Below are 19,921 nucleotides of genomic sequence, written 5' to 3' on the forward strand. Positions count from 1 at the left end.
CATAAATGCAAAATTAATTAATTAACAACTACTAATTAAAGCTTTAAAAAAATTCACAAATAGTATCCTAAAAAGAACAGGGTCAGGTTTGCTTATCAAAACATATATACACATGTATACATAACCAGTAATATTAAATTATAAATGTCATGCGTGACATCATAATGTGAAAAAGTACCAAAAACGTAAACTAAAAAAATAATATTTTCTTCTTCCTGAAACCCCAAAAATTGGCCAGAATTAAGCCTTGGCGTGCTTAATTACACTTACACTCCCAGTTACCCTGGATTTATTTTTTCCCTCGCAAGTAACTCACCATTTACACCCAGGTGCTGGATCAGATTCAGACGGCTGCACACGCACACATGCCCAAGGCCTCAGAGGAAGTGGGTCTTAAGAAGTCCACTACGCTCACCTCGAGGCAGCCCCGGCCGGCATTAACAAAATCCTGCTGAGCAGAATTCTGGGGTCCCAAAGGACTTCACACCTCCTGCCCTGGTGGATGCTCAGCTCTGTCACTATGTCCACATCCCCCGCCACTGAGCACACCACTCTCTTGTCTCCCGTAGTGGTGGATCACTACACCAGCCAGATCGTCTTCAACGGAGTCCGGGTCATCGCCATCATCATCATCGGCCTGGGTTTCCTCCTCCTGCTCCTGCCAGAGGAGTGGGATGTCTGGTTGATCAAGCTGCTCACCCGCCTCAAAGTGAGGAAGAAGGAAGAGGCTGCGGAGAGCAGCGGGGACTTGGGCACAGGCCCCCACAGCAGGGGCAGAAGAGCCCGCCCGTCCTTCGCTCGCTGAGACCACTCCTCTGGGACTCTGGGATGCCCCCATGGTAATGTTTTTGAGGTCTATTCCTAAGGGAGGAACCTCAGTTGGGTGAGGTGTACATACATGTACAGTTTTGGTAATCTGCAGTAAGTTCTACGGTATTTATTGGCATGTCCAATTTGCTTGCACTTTTCCACATCAGACCTTCCACTTAAGGGTACCGATTCAAAACGGAAGAGAAAAGAACCTCTCAGTGCTTCTTCAGTGAATGTAAAATGGGGTAAAATGAGCCTTGCATCGACTGCTTCAGAGGACAGGCAAGCTGGACACACCGGGGCAACGCTCTGCCTCTTAGCAACTGAAAATGACATTGTACACTGTGATTATTTTTCAGCTATAGTAGGTCATATTTTGCTTTATACCAGAACTGTATACTTAATTTTAAGGAATTTCAATGAACCAAAAGATAATTGTCAGTTAATCTGGATGGATGGATGGATGGATGGATGGATGGATGGATGGATGAGCATATGGATGGATTACTGGGTGGCGGACAGATAGGTGGGTGGGAAGGGAAGAGGGGTGAAACAGGAAAGGAGAAAGGGCATGAAAGATAATTGGAGGACAGACCTGTGCCAGGTCACATGATAGAAAGCGGAAATCTAACCTAGCTGGCCTGCCCTCTTGTGTCTTTACAAGATCATGAGGAGAACTTAGTGCCTTCTACAGCATCTCCGTCCTTACCTATGTGAAGCGAGGTGACATCATATGTCACTGGCGCCGTCTTATAATTTAGATGTAGAATCTTAACAAACAAACAAACTATATGTGTATATGTGTGTACAAACGTGACAACGCCGGTGGCCAATGCGCTGGAAGGTGGTTGGCGGGTGTAGCATGCACAGCAGGTGCACTGTGGGAGGAACTGCTGGTGGCTTTCATTTCCAGACCAAGACTGAAACATTACTTACTGAGTCTGCAAACCTTTTTAAGAAACTTTTAAGCACCGGGCTGTTTACTTACACAATTTAGGTCTGCCAGAAACTTCTATCTGTGATAGATCTGTACAGAGGGACTGGGATTAGAGTTTACTATTTTTGAAGTTTACATTGTTACATATAAATGGGAACCTGATTTTGAAATGGTGTCAATATCCCAATGGTGCATTCTGGAACCATGGAGTCTTTTGTTTCCTGGGGGAAAGGGGCACTCATGACCTGAACTTTTTAGCCAATTATTATTCTCAGTTTCCATTACTTGTTTGGCCAAACAGATTAATAAAATATTTGAAACAAAGAAGCATTGCGTATGCTCTTGGTGCCACCTTGTTGCCTCTCTCTAAGGGTCCTGATGCAGCCTGCAGTGTCTCCAGTTCCTGGAAAGAAGGTGAGCCCGCCTAGTATCCGGGAGACAAAATAACTGTTGCTGTGATAAGCAACAACTGCATGGCAATCATAGACCTCATAGAGACTGTAATTCTCTGGGGCTAAAGAGACGGTGTAGTGGGAGACTGTACTTGCTGCACCAGCATGAGAACGGGAGTTCATATCCCCAACACTCATGTAAATAGCTGAGCACAGCCACATGCATAAACACACACATACACACACGCATACACATATGCACACACATTACACACACACATATACATGCACACATACACAAACATATGCACACATAAAGAGACACACATGCACACATACACACTTGCACACACATACATAAACACAAACATATGCACACATAAACAGACACATGTACGCACACACACATACACCCCTACCCACCTTTAACCCCAGCACTGTAGGCAACGGAGGCAGAAAGATAATGAAGCTGTGTCTAGGCAGCTGTGGCCAGGAGCTGTGAGGCCCAGTTGTCTCATGCAGAGCTGCAGAGGACAGGGTTCCTAGAGATAGCATCAGAGTCACATCACCCACACCTAGCACGTCTCCACTTTGGAGAAATCCCAACGGTGGCACAGGTGACACGGTCCTGGCCTGTCACCTCCACCACCAAATGTCTCATTTAACTCAGCCCAGTGACTGTTTCCTTTGAGAGAAAGTTGGAAATATCTGCCTTATAGTAAATTTATCTTCTTCCATCAGCTCATTAAGATTAAAAAATGGGGCTGGCGAGATGGCTCAGTTGTCAAGAGCACCGGCTCCTCTTCAGTATACCCAAGTTTGACTCCCAGCACTCATGGGCACCTCACAACCATCTGTAGCTCCAGTTTCAGGGGATCTGATCACTTCTTCTGGCTTCCACAGGCACCAGGCACACATGTGTGAACATACATGCTTGCAGGCAAGACACTCGTGAGAAAAATGGTTTTTAATTTAAAAATAAAAAGATTAGGAGTGCCTTCCTGCTGGCCTTCTCGGCCTCCCTTCCCAGCCCATCTTCACTCCTGTGTCCTCCACTGATCCCCAGAAATGCTTTCCACTGGGAACCCTCAGTAGCCGCGGCAGGCTGGCACTCCCATCAGTGGCTCACTCAGCCCTCACCAGGGATGGCAAATGGGAACCAACTCAGAGACCCAAACCTGGACAGTATGCAAGAGTGAGAGACTTTGGAGCATGGGGTCCCAAATGGGATGTCTTCACCAAACCCCTCCCCTCATGACTCAAGGATTTATGGGTAAGAGGAAAGGAAAAGATGGTAAGAGACAGAGGGGATGGATGTCTCCAAGGAAACAGTGTCTTCCGGGCACAGCGGGACTGGTAGATGTGACCTCACAGGACTGCGGCAGCCTGCACAGGGCCTGCACAGGTCAAAGTCAGATGGGGCCCTGGCACTGAAATGGGGAAGGGATGTGAGCTAACAGGAAGCTCTCTGCCACTGATACCCACAGCCAGGAGAAGATTGGTTTTCTCCAAGAGGGTCTCACTGGGTCTATTAACCAGGCCATGCTCAGGAATAAGTGGCCAACACAAAGAAAATGGCAGGTTTGTAAACTTTTTGCTTCATTTTGCTTTGTTAGGACATTTTCTGTCTTAATGGTCAGTCTTTTGCATGCATATATTGTTTTGTGTTTTCATGAGGCTTTTTGTGTGTTCCTTGGAGTTTCTTTTTGTATTTTTTTAAAGTGACAGAGAGGGAGTGAAGTTGGGTGGGTGAGGAGTTGGGGAGGATCTGGGAGCAGTTGTGGGAGGGGAAGCAAGATCAACATATATTGTAAGAGAATTAAATCAATTTAAAAAAGAGTTGGAAGCAAAGACTCCGTAAGATATCTGCACACCTGTATTCAAAGCACCGTTATTCATGACAGCCAAAGCGTGCAAGGGCATAGATGGCTGGCTGGCTGGACAGATTATGAATGGGTAGATTTACATACGTGCATAAACAAAATGTGATCTACTCATACAGTGGAGAACTAGTCATCCTTGGAGATCAACAGGACACTTTGGCACTTGCTGAAACATATGTGAACTGGGAGGACCTTGTGTAGGATAAAGCAAGCCTGACGTAAAAGACAGCTGCCATATGACTGGTGCCCGGGATGGCCAAATTCAAACAGAAAAGAGATGCGTGGCATACCTGCAATCCCGACACACAAGAGGCAGAAGCAGGAGGATTGCTGTAGATTTGAGGTCAGCCTGGTCTGTGTAGTGAGCTCCAGGTCAGCCAGAGTACCTCAGAGTCCCTGTCTCAAAAAATCTAACAGCCATAAAAAAAAAAAAATATTAACAACCCCCCACAAAACAAGAGAATGACAGGAAGCAGAAAGACGGGTGTCTGCAAAGGGCTGGGGGAGGGGCCAACTGTGCAGGGTTTCAGTTGGAAGAGAAATTCCTGGGGATGGATGGTGGCGACAGCTACATGGCTTAATGCTCATGACTTCATGTAGAAGAATGGTTATGTAGACATATATTCCAATTTTTTAAAAATGGCTACAAAATACAAGGTTGTAAAATAGAGAGGTCAAACCTTCCCCTTTAAAGATGATGGGAATTGAACCCAGGACTTCATGCATACTAGGCAAGCACTCTACCAACTGAGCCACATGTGTAGCCCCTACACATTTTGTGTTAAAGACTATTTTTAGTAGAGGGGAGAGTCTCAGGGGCATAATCTCAATCTTTAACCTCTCTTAATTCCCCAACCATGTATTGACTAGCCTAGCATTGGTAAGAAGCATATCACACTGATATGTACCAAGTTGCTCTTGGTTTCCTTCAAATTTCTCATCCCTGTAACTTTTCCATCTTAGAAAATGTAAATCTCTCCTCCCAGCCCAAAAGCTTTAACAGAAGCAAACACATTCAGAAAATTTCATTTCTTGAAAATCAAAGCAGCCAGCACAGCCAGCCATTTCTGAGCGCCCTGAGTGACACAGGCTGCCCTCAGGAGACTTCTTTGAAAACAGAGGAGGACAGAGAAGGGATGGTGCGCAGCAGAGAGTGCACACTTGCTGGGACCAGGTAGAGGCAAGGTGGAAAAAGAGACATAGCCACGAGGACATCCCTCCATGTGCCACAGCCTTTGGCACAGACGGGAGTGGATGGGCAGGAAAACATTGGGTCCAGATTGGTCTCCTCAAACTCTGGTTCAAGATACAGATACTGTGTGAACTCTTCCTAAAGCGATTCCTGTTCGTGGCACAGGACAAGAAGCATCTTTAGAGAGAGAGAATGAAACTAACAGACTGTGGAAACTTCAGGAAAGTAAGCTCGTATTTCAGGAATTTTTATTGACTAAGTTACTGTTGTGGGGGAGGGGGGGCCAGCCTCCCGCAACCTGGGGCTTTAAGAGGGATCCATAGAGTCAGTGTGAACTTAGGTTTGCTCTCTGAGAGGCTTAGGGGAGGAGACACTCTCACACTCTCTGGATGGCTTCCCTCTTTATTCCCTGCTCTCTCTGGTCCTCTGTTCTTTCTCTGTTTTTCCTGTATGTATTTTTACTGCAGCTTATATACTCCAACGAAGTTTTCCCAGCAATATAGGAGTTTCAATGTGGTTACATTCTGTTTTTCAAGTGAATGATTGCAATGGATACACAACAATCGGTAAAAACAGCATGTTTTCCATATCCCTTACATGGTTAAACATTTCATGTACTACAAGTGAAAAATAAATTATCCCAAGAGCCCACATACATTGATACCCAAGCAATTTGTTATAGATTAATTGTGTGGGTGAGCAAGGTGTTCTTGTCAGGTCTTTTCCTGGCAGGCTGTATTTTGCAGTTACAAAGAAAGGGCCAATCACTTTATTACTTACCTTGAAAGGTAATCTTATAAGGAATCTTAAAGAAACCACAAAGCTAAACTTTTATATATGAAAAGGAATCAGTCAGCTTTACTTTAAATCTTTAGGGTACATACCCACTCACCAATAGTTTTTTTATATCAGGAGATTGGGGGCAAAAATGCATATAAGGAATTAACCATCGCCTTTGGACGTCAACCAAACCTTGCTCTCCCATCAGCAGTCGGGCTGTGGTGTATTTTCGACCCCAGCCTAATGAGTCAGGCAGTTCAGATGTGAGTCTGTGTGAACTCTAGCTTGTTTTCTGGGGTTATTTTTCTTAAAACTATTAGCAAGGCATCTGGTCTGACCTGAAGTTATTTTGAAGCTTTGTTTTAGCTTGTGGTATGTGTCTGCTTCCTTTCAGCATTAAGAGAATTAGAGCCAGCCTGGCTCCTGGAATCAGGTGCTTTCCTGTTCATCATCAACCTAAGCAGCTCCTAAGATGGAACTCGTCGGCCCTTAGCTGTGAAACATATCCTTGTATTTATCTTTATTCATCAAAACTCATTATTGTTACCAGTATCACTATCATTATTATTATCAAATTAGACAGTACAGCTTAGGGAGGGGTCATCTTCTTGACAATCCACAAGTAAAACTGCCCAGTAGAACAGGATATTTCCAAGAGATAAACACTATAGTACAGGCAGTGGAGATCTCCCCACATCCACTCACACCATGCTAGACACAGAGAAAGAGAGCCGCAGCAAACATGGGAAGGCACAGAAGCAAAAGGCATTCCAGGGTCTGCAGTCCCGTGGCCTTGCCTAAAGGAGATTGGCCCATCAGAGAGTCGCCCTCTGGTGGACACACCTGGAACTTCACTCGCCACCCACTGCTGCGGGGCCAGTGGCTCTGAGCCAGGCCCTAACTGCCTGCATAGCTGTAAATAGGAGATGTGACTGTGTGTCCCAATTTCATTTTAGAAATGGTCACACGGTCTGGTCTTCAGTGTCCTTTTTGTTTCTAGGCCTGAGCAGAGGTGAGGACCCAATCTAGGACTTTTTCGAAAGGACTAAATTAGCAAAAAATGTCTAAAACCTGGGCAACATATTTGTTAGTATAGTATGATATTATAACAACACTACAGAAGACTCAGATGAGGGATGCTCGTGGACCGTCTGGACTCTGTGGGTACCCTGGAGGGTTTTCCAGTTTATAGAGCACTTTTCCCTTAGCTGACCTCATCATTCACACAGTAGCCTTGTAGGATGCCAACTTTATTCTGGCTCTAAAGACAGCTTCCAGAGAAATTAATCTACTACTCAAAGTCACCAAAATAGAGTCTGGCAGAACCAAGATGCAAAGCAGGGTACATTGACGCTCAGCATGTCCCACACACAGGGAAAACAGATGTCTGGCCAGGTCTCTTCCATTAAAGGAGAGCAGGGTTATCCTCCTTCACCTGGGGCAAGTCGGGAAGGTACCCACTGGTAAGCAGCTCTGTCTTCCCGCTCTTCCTGGAACTATGAGAATGAGAGGAGAGGAGTGAGGGCTCCCAGTGGGCAGGGAATCCTCCCCGCTTCCATCACCGAGAGCAGCGGGCCCCAAGGGTGGAGTGGAAACACAGCAGAGAAAGCTGGTCTGGTGGGCATGGCTACGGGGAGTCAAAGGCATTTGCAAAACCCAGGGTCCCAAGGTCACTGACCTCCCTCTGTGTCCTCAAAGCAGGAGATGGAATTGCCAAGAGAAATGGGCTTTCTGGGTAATTTTTTTAATTTGTATTTTGGAATGAGTTTACTAATTATTAAGTTTCCATAGATGTTCTCATACATCCTTAGCTTTGGTAACTTGCCAGCTACTTCCTCCCCCACCCCCTGCTTAAAATTTCACCCTCAGTACCCTGCTTCCTTCTTTTCACAGGTCTTGTATCTCCCCCACTTACTTTTAAGATTTACTTATTCCTTATGTGTATGAATGTTTTGCTGTGTGTATTTATGTGTAGCACCTGCATGCCCAGTACCCGTGGTGTTGCAGATGGTTATGAACCACTGTATGAGTGCTAGGAACTGAACCCAGGTCCTCTGTAAGAAGCATTCTTCATTGCCGAGCCATCTCTCCAGCCCATCCACTTAGTTAATACTATCATTATTATTACTGGTAGTGGTAGTAGTGTATTTTAACTGTGAGATAGTATGAACAGCTTCTCATATCCTTGTCCTTTGAATTAGCCCACACACACACACTTTACCCCCAATTCTTCCCATACCAGAATCATCTTGCATTGGTGGACAATGCAACTCTGAGAAGATATGGATTATTTAATGAAAATAAAACCATAGTACAAGATATGTGTTATTGGTCAGGAGGCCTGAGCTATTGCTATTGCCCTTGGTTGCCCACCAAAACTACATGCTAAGATCATACTTCTGAAGATGCCACACACTTTGGCTGTAGGACATTAGTAAAAACAACCCCAAGCCAACCAGAAAACACCCTCCCTGGGATCTAGCTTTGATGGTGCCAGAGGTGCTACTGTTATATGACAACCCTTTTCCTGGGAAGATGCAACATACATCTGCTCAGCCCAGATAGGGAGCCCACACAGACCAAAATACAGATACCACCGAAGTCCAACTTGGTGAAACAATGAGTTTTATTGGGGTTACTTACAGGAATATAGGTGAGGGGTTGCTTACAGGAGCAGAGATGACTCAAAGACAGCTGCATCACCAAAGCCCACCCCAGCATGGGTGACAGCTCACAAAATTGGGAATGTGGAGCACCCTGCACAGCCTGCAGGCCGCTCAACATGTGGGAGAGCATCCTTTCCAGGAGCCCCAGTTGGTCTTAACCTCTTCCAGCTTGGTTGTTCTCAGAGTCTTCTTTGCAGCTTGGCTCTACTCTTCTGAGAGGGACTCTCAAATTTTATTGTTTACTCTGTCAGGGAGGGGCTTAGTGAATCTGGTCAGTTTTAGGAACTTCCTGAAGCTATTTAGAGTTGTTTACCTTCCTGATAAGGAGCTTTCCTACCGCATGAAATGTTTCAGTCTTTGAGGAAACTGTTAGGCAATAGCTCTGCAGGCTGCTGAGGGAGAAAGCAAACGGTCTCACCAACACTGGACTTCTGAAGTTAATTCGGGGGAACTCTCTGGTGTAAATGAACCTACTGACCTACTCAGACCGCTCGATTCAGGTTTTCCAGATGCGAAAGGGACTTTATTGCCTAGTAGGTAGGAAGGTTATATTAACTGATTACCTGTGGGTGTCAAGTGAGTTAGGTAAGACCCTGGGAGAGGCTATAATATGGCCAGGGAAGATGATGGAATTCCATCCACAGTGTGATGCTGAGTCCTTCACCCCTCCCAGCACATACTTTGTGACCCTCCATCATGCACCTGCTGTCACTGCAGGCTGGGCTTTCCTGGAGACACAGGAGACACTACTGCTACCTCCTGTTTTCTCAACTCCTCTGTGACTCAACTTCTCACACCTACAAAATAGCATCCTCCATCCCTCTCCACAATCCATCCTGCATTATTCTTCTTTAATTAGTAACATGTGGTTTAAATTATGTTAACTTAGTTGTGGGGGAGGGGCTTATTACATTCCCCAACAGAATCTAAGCTTCAGCACCTCGGACAGCACCAGGTACATTCCCTTGTTCTTGGGTTGGGGATGAATTAAAATGGAAGTTCATCAAAGGAAGAGGACCTGGAATATTGACTTGTTGCCTCAGTCGAAGACAGGATGGTACCAAGTAGGAGTCCATAAACGTTTGTCTTTCTGCTTCATTCTGCTTTCTTCCACCGTCTTCTTCAGCTCTGGGTTCATGAGGCCTACATCAGGCGTACATCCCCTCCCTGCTCCTGTATCTCAGACAAGTCACTGGAAGATGCCAATTCAGAGAATCTATGGAATTAGGAGAAGATTTAGGTACCAGTATGTGGGACCCTCCCTGAAAAGGTGTTACCCTTTTGATCACACTGCACAATAAAATTTAAATGTAACTAGGAAATGTATGCCTTTCATTATCTACAGTAACGGTCACTCACAGACATGAGCTCAAGGATCAGGGGAAACTGAGCAGCTAGCAGTGAGTTTAGATACTCCTTAGATGAAGCTCATTCCTACCATTAAAAATCAAGGTATTTCTTTGATACAGACCCATGTGTTTCCATGGAAACCTGTTCTATTGCCTAGGCGACTAAGGACTCATGCTGGCACAGTTAGATGATTATTTTAAAATTTCAGAACATTCAGGTCTACTAGACAAAAAAAATCACACTTCTTATCCACATTGAAACTGCTTCATTATTTCCTTTTGCTGCATTCTAAACTTTGCATTTTTACTCCCCAATAAATTAAGGCAAAAAATAAATCTCTGACTTTATAAATTCTCCAAGTCTTTATCAACAGTAGTGACAGTAAAAAGTTGCAACTGCCCATGTCTATGCAAAAGCACAGCTTTTGCCTCAAACGGACTAAAAAATGCTTTATTCTGTGGCCAAATGTGAGTGATCCTGGTCCAGGCGCACAGATTCAGTTCACCCTAAATTCCATGTTCCTATGTGATAACATTTTCATGGAATTGTTATCATAACAGAACAAAGAAAGTCATAAATCAGGGCTGGAAAGATGGTTCAGTGGTTAAGAGCACTGGCTGCTCTTCCAGAGGTCCTGAGTTCAATTCCCAGCAACTGCATGGTGGCTCACAACCATGTATAGTGGGATCTGAGGCCTCTTCTGGCATAAAGTCATACAGATAGAGCACCATATACATAAAATAAATATTTAAAAAAAAAGAAGGAAGGAAGGGAGGGAGGGAGGGAGGGAGGGAGGGAGGGAGGGAGGGAGGGAGGAAGCCATAAATCATGTCACCTTTCAAAACTATTGGTGGGAACATGCAGTAAGCAGGTCACAGAACAGCGGGGAAATGGTGGCATCACAGAACAGGAGGAAATGTAGACCTCTGACACCAGCTGATGCCGTCTTTAGGTTGGTGGAAAATGGGGATCTGTTTGTAGTTTCCAAAGAATTTATCAAATAGTCATGAGGATGTTTGGTCGGACGCAGTGGTGGGCAGTAAGTGGCTTTTAAGTAGTTGAAGGGTGGCCCAAGATAGATTTTGATGAGGCTCTGGATCTGTAACATTCCAACCCCTCTGTTCTGGTAGTCTTGGGTCCTGTCTGTAGATTCAGCTTTTATGGAGACAGACACGGCTGCAGAGGGCAACTAACCAGCCCCTAACATCTGAGTTCTAACATTTCAGCTCGCAGACCTGTGAGAAACAAATTATATGTATAAGATGCCATGTTTATGCTCTTTTTATTATTGCAGTCCAAGAAGACTTAAAACACCACTGCTCCTCTGATTTTTAAAAAATTATTATAAAGCATTATTGTCATAACTTCATATGTCAACTTGATATAGACCCAAAACAGGAACTTCAACTGAAGAACTGCCCAGATCATCATGTCTGTGGGCAATTTTCCTGATTGCTAGGTGATATAGGAGGGCCCAGTTCACTCTGGGCAACGTTGTCTCTAGGCGGGTAAGCTGGGGATGCTTAAGAAAGGTAGCTGAGCAATTCAGAGAGTGCCAGCCAGCATCAGCTTTTCTCTGTTGTGGGAAGATAAGGCCTACAAGCCCTCCAACCTGGAGTCTTCCAGAGAGCCTAGCAACAGGCACTGTCAGAGATCCTGATCATGTCTAGCCAATGAGGGGAGACCACGCAATGTCAACGGATCAGAACATAGCCTGGGTGCTGGGACAAGGGTATTTAAGGCTCTCCTCACTGCTGAAGAAACGAGTCTGCTGTTCGCCTTTTACCGGACTCTGTCTGTACCATTGATGGCGTGCCTTCTCGCCCCCTCCCTCAGGGAACCATTAAGTATCTGCTTTGGTTCCTATTCCTCTTGAGCTCCTTCCTAACTCCTTGAACAATGGATTGTAACTTGTAAGCTGGGATAGACCCTTTCCTCCCCAAGCTGCTTTCATCACAGTAACTAAAGTCAAATTAGAACAGTTGCGTAAAACTTTTTAGTGCAAGTGTGAAATATACTTTGAGCCTGTTTTCAACCTGTCCCCTTCTACCTTCTCCTCTCTCACCCCAGCCCTCTCATCAGACCTCTTGCCCCCAGTTTCACATGCCATTCATCAGTACATACGATTTTATGTATCTATTAAGTCTAATGAGAGAACTATAGCATGGGCCTTTCTGAGACTAATGCAATTCGCTTACTGGTGCAGAAGAATTGTCTGTATTCTGTCAATCATGTTTTAAATAAACGCTGATTGGCCAGGCAGGAAGTATAGGCGGGTCAGCCAGACAGGAAGTAGAGGCAGGGAGATGAGAAAAGGAGAATGCTGGGAAGGAGAAAGCCCATTCTCGCAGTCCTGCCCAGATCACCAAAGAAGCAGGATGTGACCTGCCCTTGCTGAAAAAGGTACTGAGCCATGTGGCTAACATAGATAAAGATAATGGGTTAATATACGTTATAAGAGCTAATACGAAGCCTGAGCTAATGGGCCAATCAGTTTATCATTAATATAGACCTCTGTGTGATTTTCTTTGGGACTTGCTGGCTGTGGAAACTGGGCAGTACATAAACCCCAACAAGCCGCCCCTCCTGTTACAACTTACTAGGACTATTTCCAGTTTCATCTGTTCTCCTGCAAACATCGTAACCCTCTTCGCTATGGCTGAAATTCTGTTGTGTGTATGAATTATCCTTATCTACTCCTCTGATGTTGGATACCTGGGTCGATCCATACTTAGCTCTTGTGAATAGTGCACACTGGTGTGCAAGATCTACGGGGCATGTTGACTTGGAGCCTTGGTGTTAACACTGAGAAGTGGTGTATCTGGTCACATGGAAGCCATGTTTGGCCTCTGGAAGACCCATCACACCGAATCCTACAGTGGCTGCAGTAGTTTACGGTGCTCCAGCAATATACAGAGCTCCCTTCCATCCACATCCTCACCAGTCTGCTATGTCTCTGATTGCTGCCATGCTGACTGGGATGAGACAGGCTCCTTAACCTGAACTGCCTTGTCTCCCACCTGCTCTGGAAACCCTGTTCCTCTTCTAAGGCTCAACCCAAGTAAGTGCTATATATTTTTTCATAAAATAGTTATCTGTCTCTCAAGTCTATCTAACTGAACTGTCTTCACCGCCTGTGTTAGAGGTCTTGGCAACTTGACCGGTCCTTGATTGGCCTCTAAATGTAAGGTGGGAGCGGTTTCAATTATTCAGCTTCTTGAAGCATTTATAGAACAAAAAATAAATATTTAAAACTCTTCCTGTCCAAAATAAATTGGGAAAAATGAAACAGAATGAAAACCTAGGTCTTGGGTTTGTGGTTGACTATAAATAGAATAAACATAAACACAGTGCATGTCCAGAGCTGACCTGAACACGGGGTTCACCACCCAAAGAAGACAGGGCTCCAGCCATGATGCCACTGCCATTCCACATGATGACAAAATGCTAAAGGAATTGCTCTAATGTGGGCAGGAAGGAAGGAGCTTCACGTGTAGGGTTCTAATTGTCATTGACTGTTCCCGACCTGGAACCAAGGAATTGCCACACATGCTCACACCTGAAAGGACCAAAACATTCAAATTATCTGTATATTTTGTGGTGAGGAGACAGATGGACCAAAAAGGAGAGAACTTGTTTTCTTTACAGAAGGAAGGAGTACCATGCTGGATCATGGAGGGGGTGGCAAGCATGGAGCCACGGTGAGGAGGCCGTGAGGGAAGAGGGCAGAGTGGGCAGCCTGCACCAGCAGAGAGTCAGCTTCCCTTTCTGACACTGGTCCGCTTGCTCGCTGTGAGCAGCACTGGTGTCGGGCTGTGTTTCCTGTCAGCATCACTGGTGTTCTGGAAAGAGACTAGCTTGACATGACAGTGTAAGAACTTATTTTCTCTCCCACCTCAAGTCCAGAAAATGGAAAGGTCAGAAACGCTGAAGGGTTCCTGAAAGTAGAAAAGAAAGCGAAGAAATAAAGACTTCAGGGTGAAGTGTCCACTCAGTGAGGTGAGTGTGGGCAAGATTGGCACTATACCCTGCACGGCTCCAGACAGACTTGGTGCTCTAGAACGTGACGAGACTGGACTGGGAGTGTAGACTTACTTCCCCTAAAAGAGCTGTTCAGTTGTTCAGAGCTGGGGCCGTGAGAGGTCCTCAGCCAGGGCTTGTGCACCAGGTCTAAACCCTAGAGTGTTTGCTATGCCAATGGTTAGCCTGGGAGGAGCCATATCTGTGTAAGATGGCAGGTGAAGCAGAGCGGATGTGAGACACTGTTCCCAGTCACAACTCTGCAGGTATGTGATATTGTGATGTCCACAACGGGTGCCCTGGGACAAAGGCCACCGCAGCACTGAACACATCCTAACATTTTTCAAAGTGGTGTGAAGGCCTAGATCTGACACAAACGAGACTCATCAGCAATTCACACCAAGGCAGCCACACGTTTGACACATTAAACTTGTGTATAATATGTTTTAAATGAAAATAGCTAATATGGAATTAATTTTCATAAATGTATATCATAAAATTTTATCACATTTTATTTCATGAACTGATTATTTTCCTATTTTGCCTTTTTAGATTTTAGTGATGCTTGAGTCTTTTATCATTATACTATTTAAAAATATGGACAAGAAGGCAGTGGTGCACACCTTTAATCCCAGCACTGGGAGGCAGAAGCAGGAGGATCTCTGTGAGTTCAAGGTCAGCCTGGTCTACAGAGAGAGTGCCAAGACAGGCTCCAAAGCTACACAGAGAAACCCTGTCTCGAAAAACCAAAAAAGAAATACAAAACTTTATTTTTTTCAGTTTACATTTACTTCAATTTATATTTTTCTGAATGTATAAGTTTTGAGTACTTTAAACATATATTTTATTATTGCATGTATTATTATTTTAGATTTGTGTGAAACTTTCTGTTAGCTATATACCAATTTTTCTAAAATGAAGGAAACATATTTTAAGAGTAAGCATATATTTATAGATAAATTACCTTATTATTAAATATTGGGAACCAGTGGCAAGACTCTCAGATATGGCAATATTAATTTAACTCAGAGAACTTTGAGATTTAGCAGCTTTTAGCCATTAAACACCAATACTTTTACACACGCTTTTAAATGATACCCTATGAACAACAATTGTCAAACTAGAAGACAGGGTGTCACACCTGTCTCAGGGTCACTCATTCCAGACACTTCCAGTCAGCGAAATCATCACAAAACAGGTCATGATCACCACGGCAAATGGAGATGCTGTCTGAATGGGTAAGTGCCTGCCTGTGATTCCCACACTAGGAAAGGGAAGGCAAGGGGACCAGAAGGTCAAGTCTGCAACATAGCCAGTGTAGGCTGCACACAAGTCCCTGCCAAAGCAAAACGGAAGAGTTTTGAATGCACTGAACTCTGTATAAGAGCTAAAACTAAAACAGAATCACACACGCACACACACATACACACACACACACACACACACGTGCAAAAATAAAGGACTAAGAAAAAAGAAAGAATGTGGATGAGTGAATCCCAACAGCTGCTAAGTCAGTGAAATGCACATCCAGGAGTATGGCTGAGGAAGGAAGCTACACTACTGAAACGCAGCACTCTGGACACCCAGTGAGCCGGCTGTGAGCTGTTATAACGTCACCTGTCTATTTTTATGGCCACAACAAAATACTCAAGACTGTGTAATTTGTAAAGAAAGGGTTTATTTAGCTGGCAAGGTTGGAGGCTGAAGTCCAAATAGATGCCAGCTGTCTGCACGCACCATGGAGGACAGTGTGGAAAGAGAAGAGGGAAAGGGACACACCACATGGTGACAGACAAAGCCAGAGAAGGGAGGGGTCAATCCTGCTCTCTTAAAACAGTTCACTCAAGAGTATGGACCAGGGATGCATGAGAGCTACCTGAATCTCTCATGAGGACAATATATTAACTGCTCTGCTGGCATGCTTCTGTGTCCAAGGACAACGTACTAAATGACCAGATGGCATTCTGTTGTATCCATGGTTCCAGGGACTGACCCAACTGGGGCAGTGAGGGAAAGAAGAAACGACAGACAGGCACACACACAGACACACAGACACTCGGTGCTGGCCTGGGCTCTCAGTGTGTTTATCACAGTGGTTTACAGACAGGCAGGGTTATCACATGCATATCAGTCAGTAGGCAGGCAACGTTGGATCAAGGAGGAAAAGTCTTTGCAGAGTAGCAGTCTTAAAGCTGTAAATATCTGGGTTGGGGAAGAGCTGGGGTGGACATTTTCTGTATATACTGTTGACACCTGCACACAGATCAGGAGGGAACGCTCTGCCATGACTCTGTGGGTCCATCACTCAGGGTTTCCTCCCCTCTCTCCAGCTTCCACCAGAACCCACATCTTAAAGGTCATACCACTTCCCAACATTACCATACTAGAGACCGGCCACTCAACACATGAACCTTAGAGAATCACACTCAGACCATACCCAAACCCTTCACAATTGTTAGGCATAAATCTGGGAAGCAGGAAAACAGTCAGGTTGTTGCTGTAAGCAGCTACTCTCAGTAGTCAATCGATAATGTAAGAGCCACCACCAACATTTGTGGGGTATGAGTAAATATCACAATGTAAGCAATACAATGTAAGCAATGACTGACTGAATGGATGAAAATATACACACAATAGAATATACATGTGTGCATAGTTAATAGCTGGTTAGACATACAGACACAAATGCAGGAACAGAGGGACAACACATGCTGGGAACGCACAAATAATAAGGATGGCTGGGGACAGAGGGTCAGTGGATGATTTGATAGCAGGGGACAAGTGACAGATGTAAGGCAGGGGACGGATGGACAGACCCAGCTCTGACATTCCAAGAGCAAATCAGTGGAGATGTCCACTGGCAACCCGAAAAGGGACGTTTATTTTAAGGCTCAAACCTTGTCTTGCCTTGCCTTTCTAACAGAAGTAGTAACTGAAGCTGTGAGTGTAGATCAACACAGCAAGAAAAATAAAAGCAGGTGGGGGAAGAGAAAGAGGAGGAGGAAGGGAGAGGAGGGGTGGGGAGGGGGAGAATCTTGCAGTGCATCCCCAGCTAACCAGAGGGAAGCATCATATGGACGGACACGCACTCGGAGGGTGTGCATCAACACCGAAGTCAAAGGAATCTGCCCCACTTGAGTTCCTGAGTAGGTGTCTCTGATAATCGCCTTGAAAAACAGAGTATAAATAAAAGTCTGTGGGTGGTGACAGAACACCCTTGTTTTCAGTCTGTCCTGCCCTGCCTACCCGAGGTTTGGGGATCCACTCACCATTTCTGGTGGTTAGAACAGCCAGCAGAGCCTGCCTTCCACCCCTTTGTGGGGAGATGATCCCCTTTGTGGCCATACACACACTTGAGACCATCTTGTAGCACTCACATTTTGATAATGCGAATGTGGACTTTGCTACTATCCACTTGCATCTCTAGATCCCTCTCTGGTGGTTATTTTGCACTGTTGATTAACCAAGAGTCTCCTGGGGGAAAGGTAGGAGCCCAGCTGCAGTAAACTCACCTCTTTGGCAATATGTCTCCTCTCTGCCACAGCCCTAGTAGAGACGAGGAGGAACTGTGTGGCTGCATACGCAGTATCTAGCACTAATCAAGGCTGACTTTTGGCCAGTGTGTTAGCTAGGATTTTTATTATTGTGAAGAGACACCATGACCATGGCATCTCTTATAAAGAAAACTTTTAATTCGGGTGGCTCACTTAGTTTCAGAGGTCCAGTCTATTATCATCGTGATAGGAAGCATTGTGGCCTGCAGGCAGACTTGATCCTGGAGTAGCTGAGAGTCTAACATCTTGCAGGCAACAGGAAGTCGACTGAGACACTGTGTGATGTCCTGAGCATAGGAAACCTCAAAGCCTGCCCCCACATTGACACACTTCCTCCAATAAGGCCATATCTTCTCCAACAAAACCACACCTCCTAATAGTACCACTCCCTATGAGATTATGTGGCCCAATTACATTCAAACTACCACAGCCAGGAAGAACAGTGTCTGGGTTGGATGGTGGTCTTCAGCCAGTTCAAATACTATCAAGTGCAACGAACTCCAAAACAAACCAAACTGCAATGAGTATTTTCTTCATGTTTACTAGATGATACACCCTTCCTCGAAAGATCATTTTACTGGTTCATAACATCCAGATGACCTTCGTTAAAACTTGTTATTGTGGGGTCTGTGTGTGTGCGCGCACTTGGTGTGGGATTCCCCACTGTATGCTGTAAGTATGTTTTATTGCCATTGATTAATAATAATAAAAAAAAGTAGCGTTCAGCCAATGGCTTAACAGAGTAAAGCCAGGCAGGAACTCTGAACAAAACTAGAGAGAGAAAGTAGGTGTTGGATCCCAGGCCTTTCCCGGTTCCTCGTGGTGCTATGCAGGACTGTTTACCCAACCAGTCTAGCTTCCTGCCATCTCCTCTGCTCGCTCCACCGGTTAGGGGAATTAGCATAGAGAGCCTTATCCTCTATTGGCATGGTAATTCCACCTGCAAAGAAGGGTTCTCACAGTGGCACCTGCCACGTCTGTCACTGCAGCTAGCTCGGTACCCCCCTGCCTCTCGGCGCCAGGTGCCCAACACCTTGATCTCACTCCCGGATGGGAGGGGGTTCTCGTCCTTTGGCCCCTAAGTATTTAAACCTGGAATTTCGCTGAATAAAGTTGACATTTACCTTTTGGGCAAATGATCCAGGTCTCTCTGTGTGTGTCTGTTTTTAACTCCTGGGACATTGTTCCAAGCTCGCGGCTCTATACGGGAGGCGCGCACCCATATTGGGGAGTAGGGACTCACAGAATTGGGTGGGACAAGTAGGCAGAGTCAATGAGACGCCATGTAGCCACATGAGGAGAAAGACGCTGATGCTGGTACCTTTAAACCACGAGCCTTGTGGTAAAATATAAAATAATAAAAATGGGCTAATTTAAGATATAATAGCTAGATAGCAATACACCTAAGTGATTGGCCAAGCAGTGTTTTAAATAATACAGCTTCTGTGTGATTATTTCGGGTCTGGGCAGCCAGAAAATGAAGGAGCAGCCTCTGCCAACACAAAATGGTGTTTGTTTACATGCAGGCATGTGCACAAGGGGGCCAGAAGAAAGTCTCTCCTCAGACTATATACATATATGTATATGTGTGTATATATGTGTGTGTGTGTATATATATATGTGTGTGTGTGTATTGGTTTTTGTTTGTTGAAATAGCGTCTGTTACTAGCCTGTGACTTATAACTCAAGTTATGAAGGTTGGCCAGCAAGCCTTGGGTATCTGTGCCTCTACCTCTTCAGTGTTGGGATTAAAGGCATATTCCCACCACTCTCCCTCACTTTTTTATTTGAATTCTGGGTAATGAACTCAGGTCCATTACTGTCAGTCTTTGGTCGGGCAAGTATCTAATGGCACTGCGTTGTAACTGTTGGTTCCTGGCTATGGTTGTTAAGGAGCAGGTCGGTATCTGCAGACATTGGCCATTTGTAGTTTCTCATCGGTGATGCTTCTGTTTAAGTCTCCTGTCACTTTAAACATGCTTTCCATTTCCGACAGTTTGTAGGTGTATTGAACGGATCCTAGATAGTATGAATATGGAAACTTCTGCGCTGTGACTCCATTTTATGATGTGGTTTGGTTTTGGGTAGATAAATTTGTGATTGAAAAAATCCTTTTCAAGGCTGGAGCAATGTGTCTCAGCGCTTCCAGAGGACCAGGGTTCGATATCTAGCAAGTACACAGCAGCTCACAACTGTCTGTAATTCCAGTCCCAGGGGATCTGACACCCTCTTGTCTTCCAAAGATGCTACATACATGTGGTACATTAGACATACAAGCAGGAAAAAAACACCCATACATCCAAAACAATAAATTTAAAATGTTTTTCTTTTCAACCC

At 44.9% G+C, this 19,921-nt stretch overlaps 1 protein-coding gene across 2 annotated transcripts in view; it reads left to right on the forward strand.

The window, feature by feature from the left end:
* Nucleotides 1–2,074, forward strand: part of Slc35f3 (solute carrier family 35 member F3) — a 221,141-nt gene extending 219,067 nt beyond the window's left edge. For both annotated transcript variants that reach the window (XM_087900607.1, XM_087900608.1), the window contains one exon: nt 570–2,074. In XM_087900607.1, coding sequence (XP_087756733.1) covers nt 570–805 — 236 coding nt within the window. In that variant the 3' untranslated portion in view covers nt 806–2,074. The remainder of the gene's footprint in view (nt 1–569) is intronic.
* Nucleotides 2,075–19,921: the final 17,847 nt, after the last annotated feature.

This window comes from Myodes glareolus, chromosome 22 (genome assembly GCF_982192425.1).
Source record: "Myodes glareolus chromosome 22, mMyoGla1.1, whole genome shotgun sequence".
In the NCBI taxonomy this organism is placed as follows: Eukaryota; Metazoa; Chordata; class Mammalia; order Rodentia; family Cricetidae; genus Myodes; species Myodes glareolus.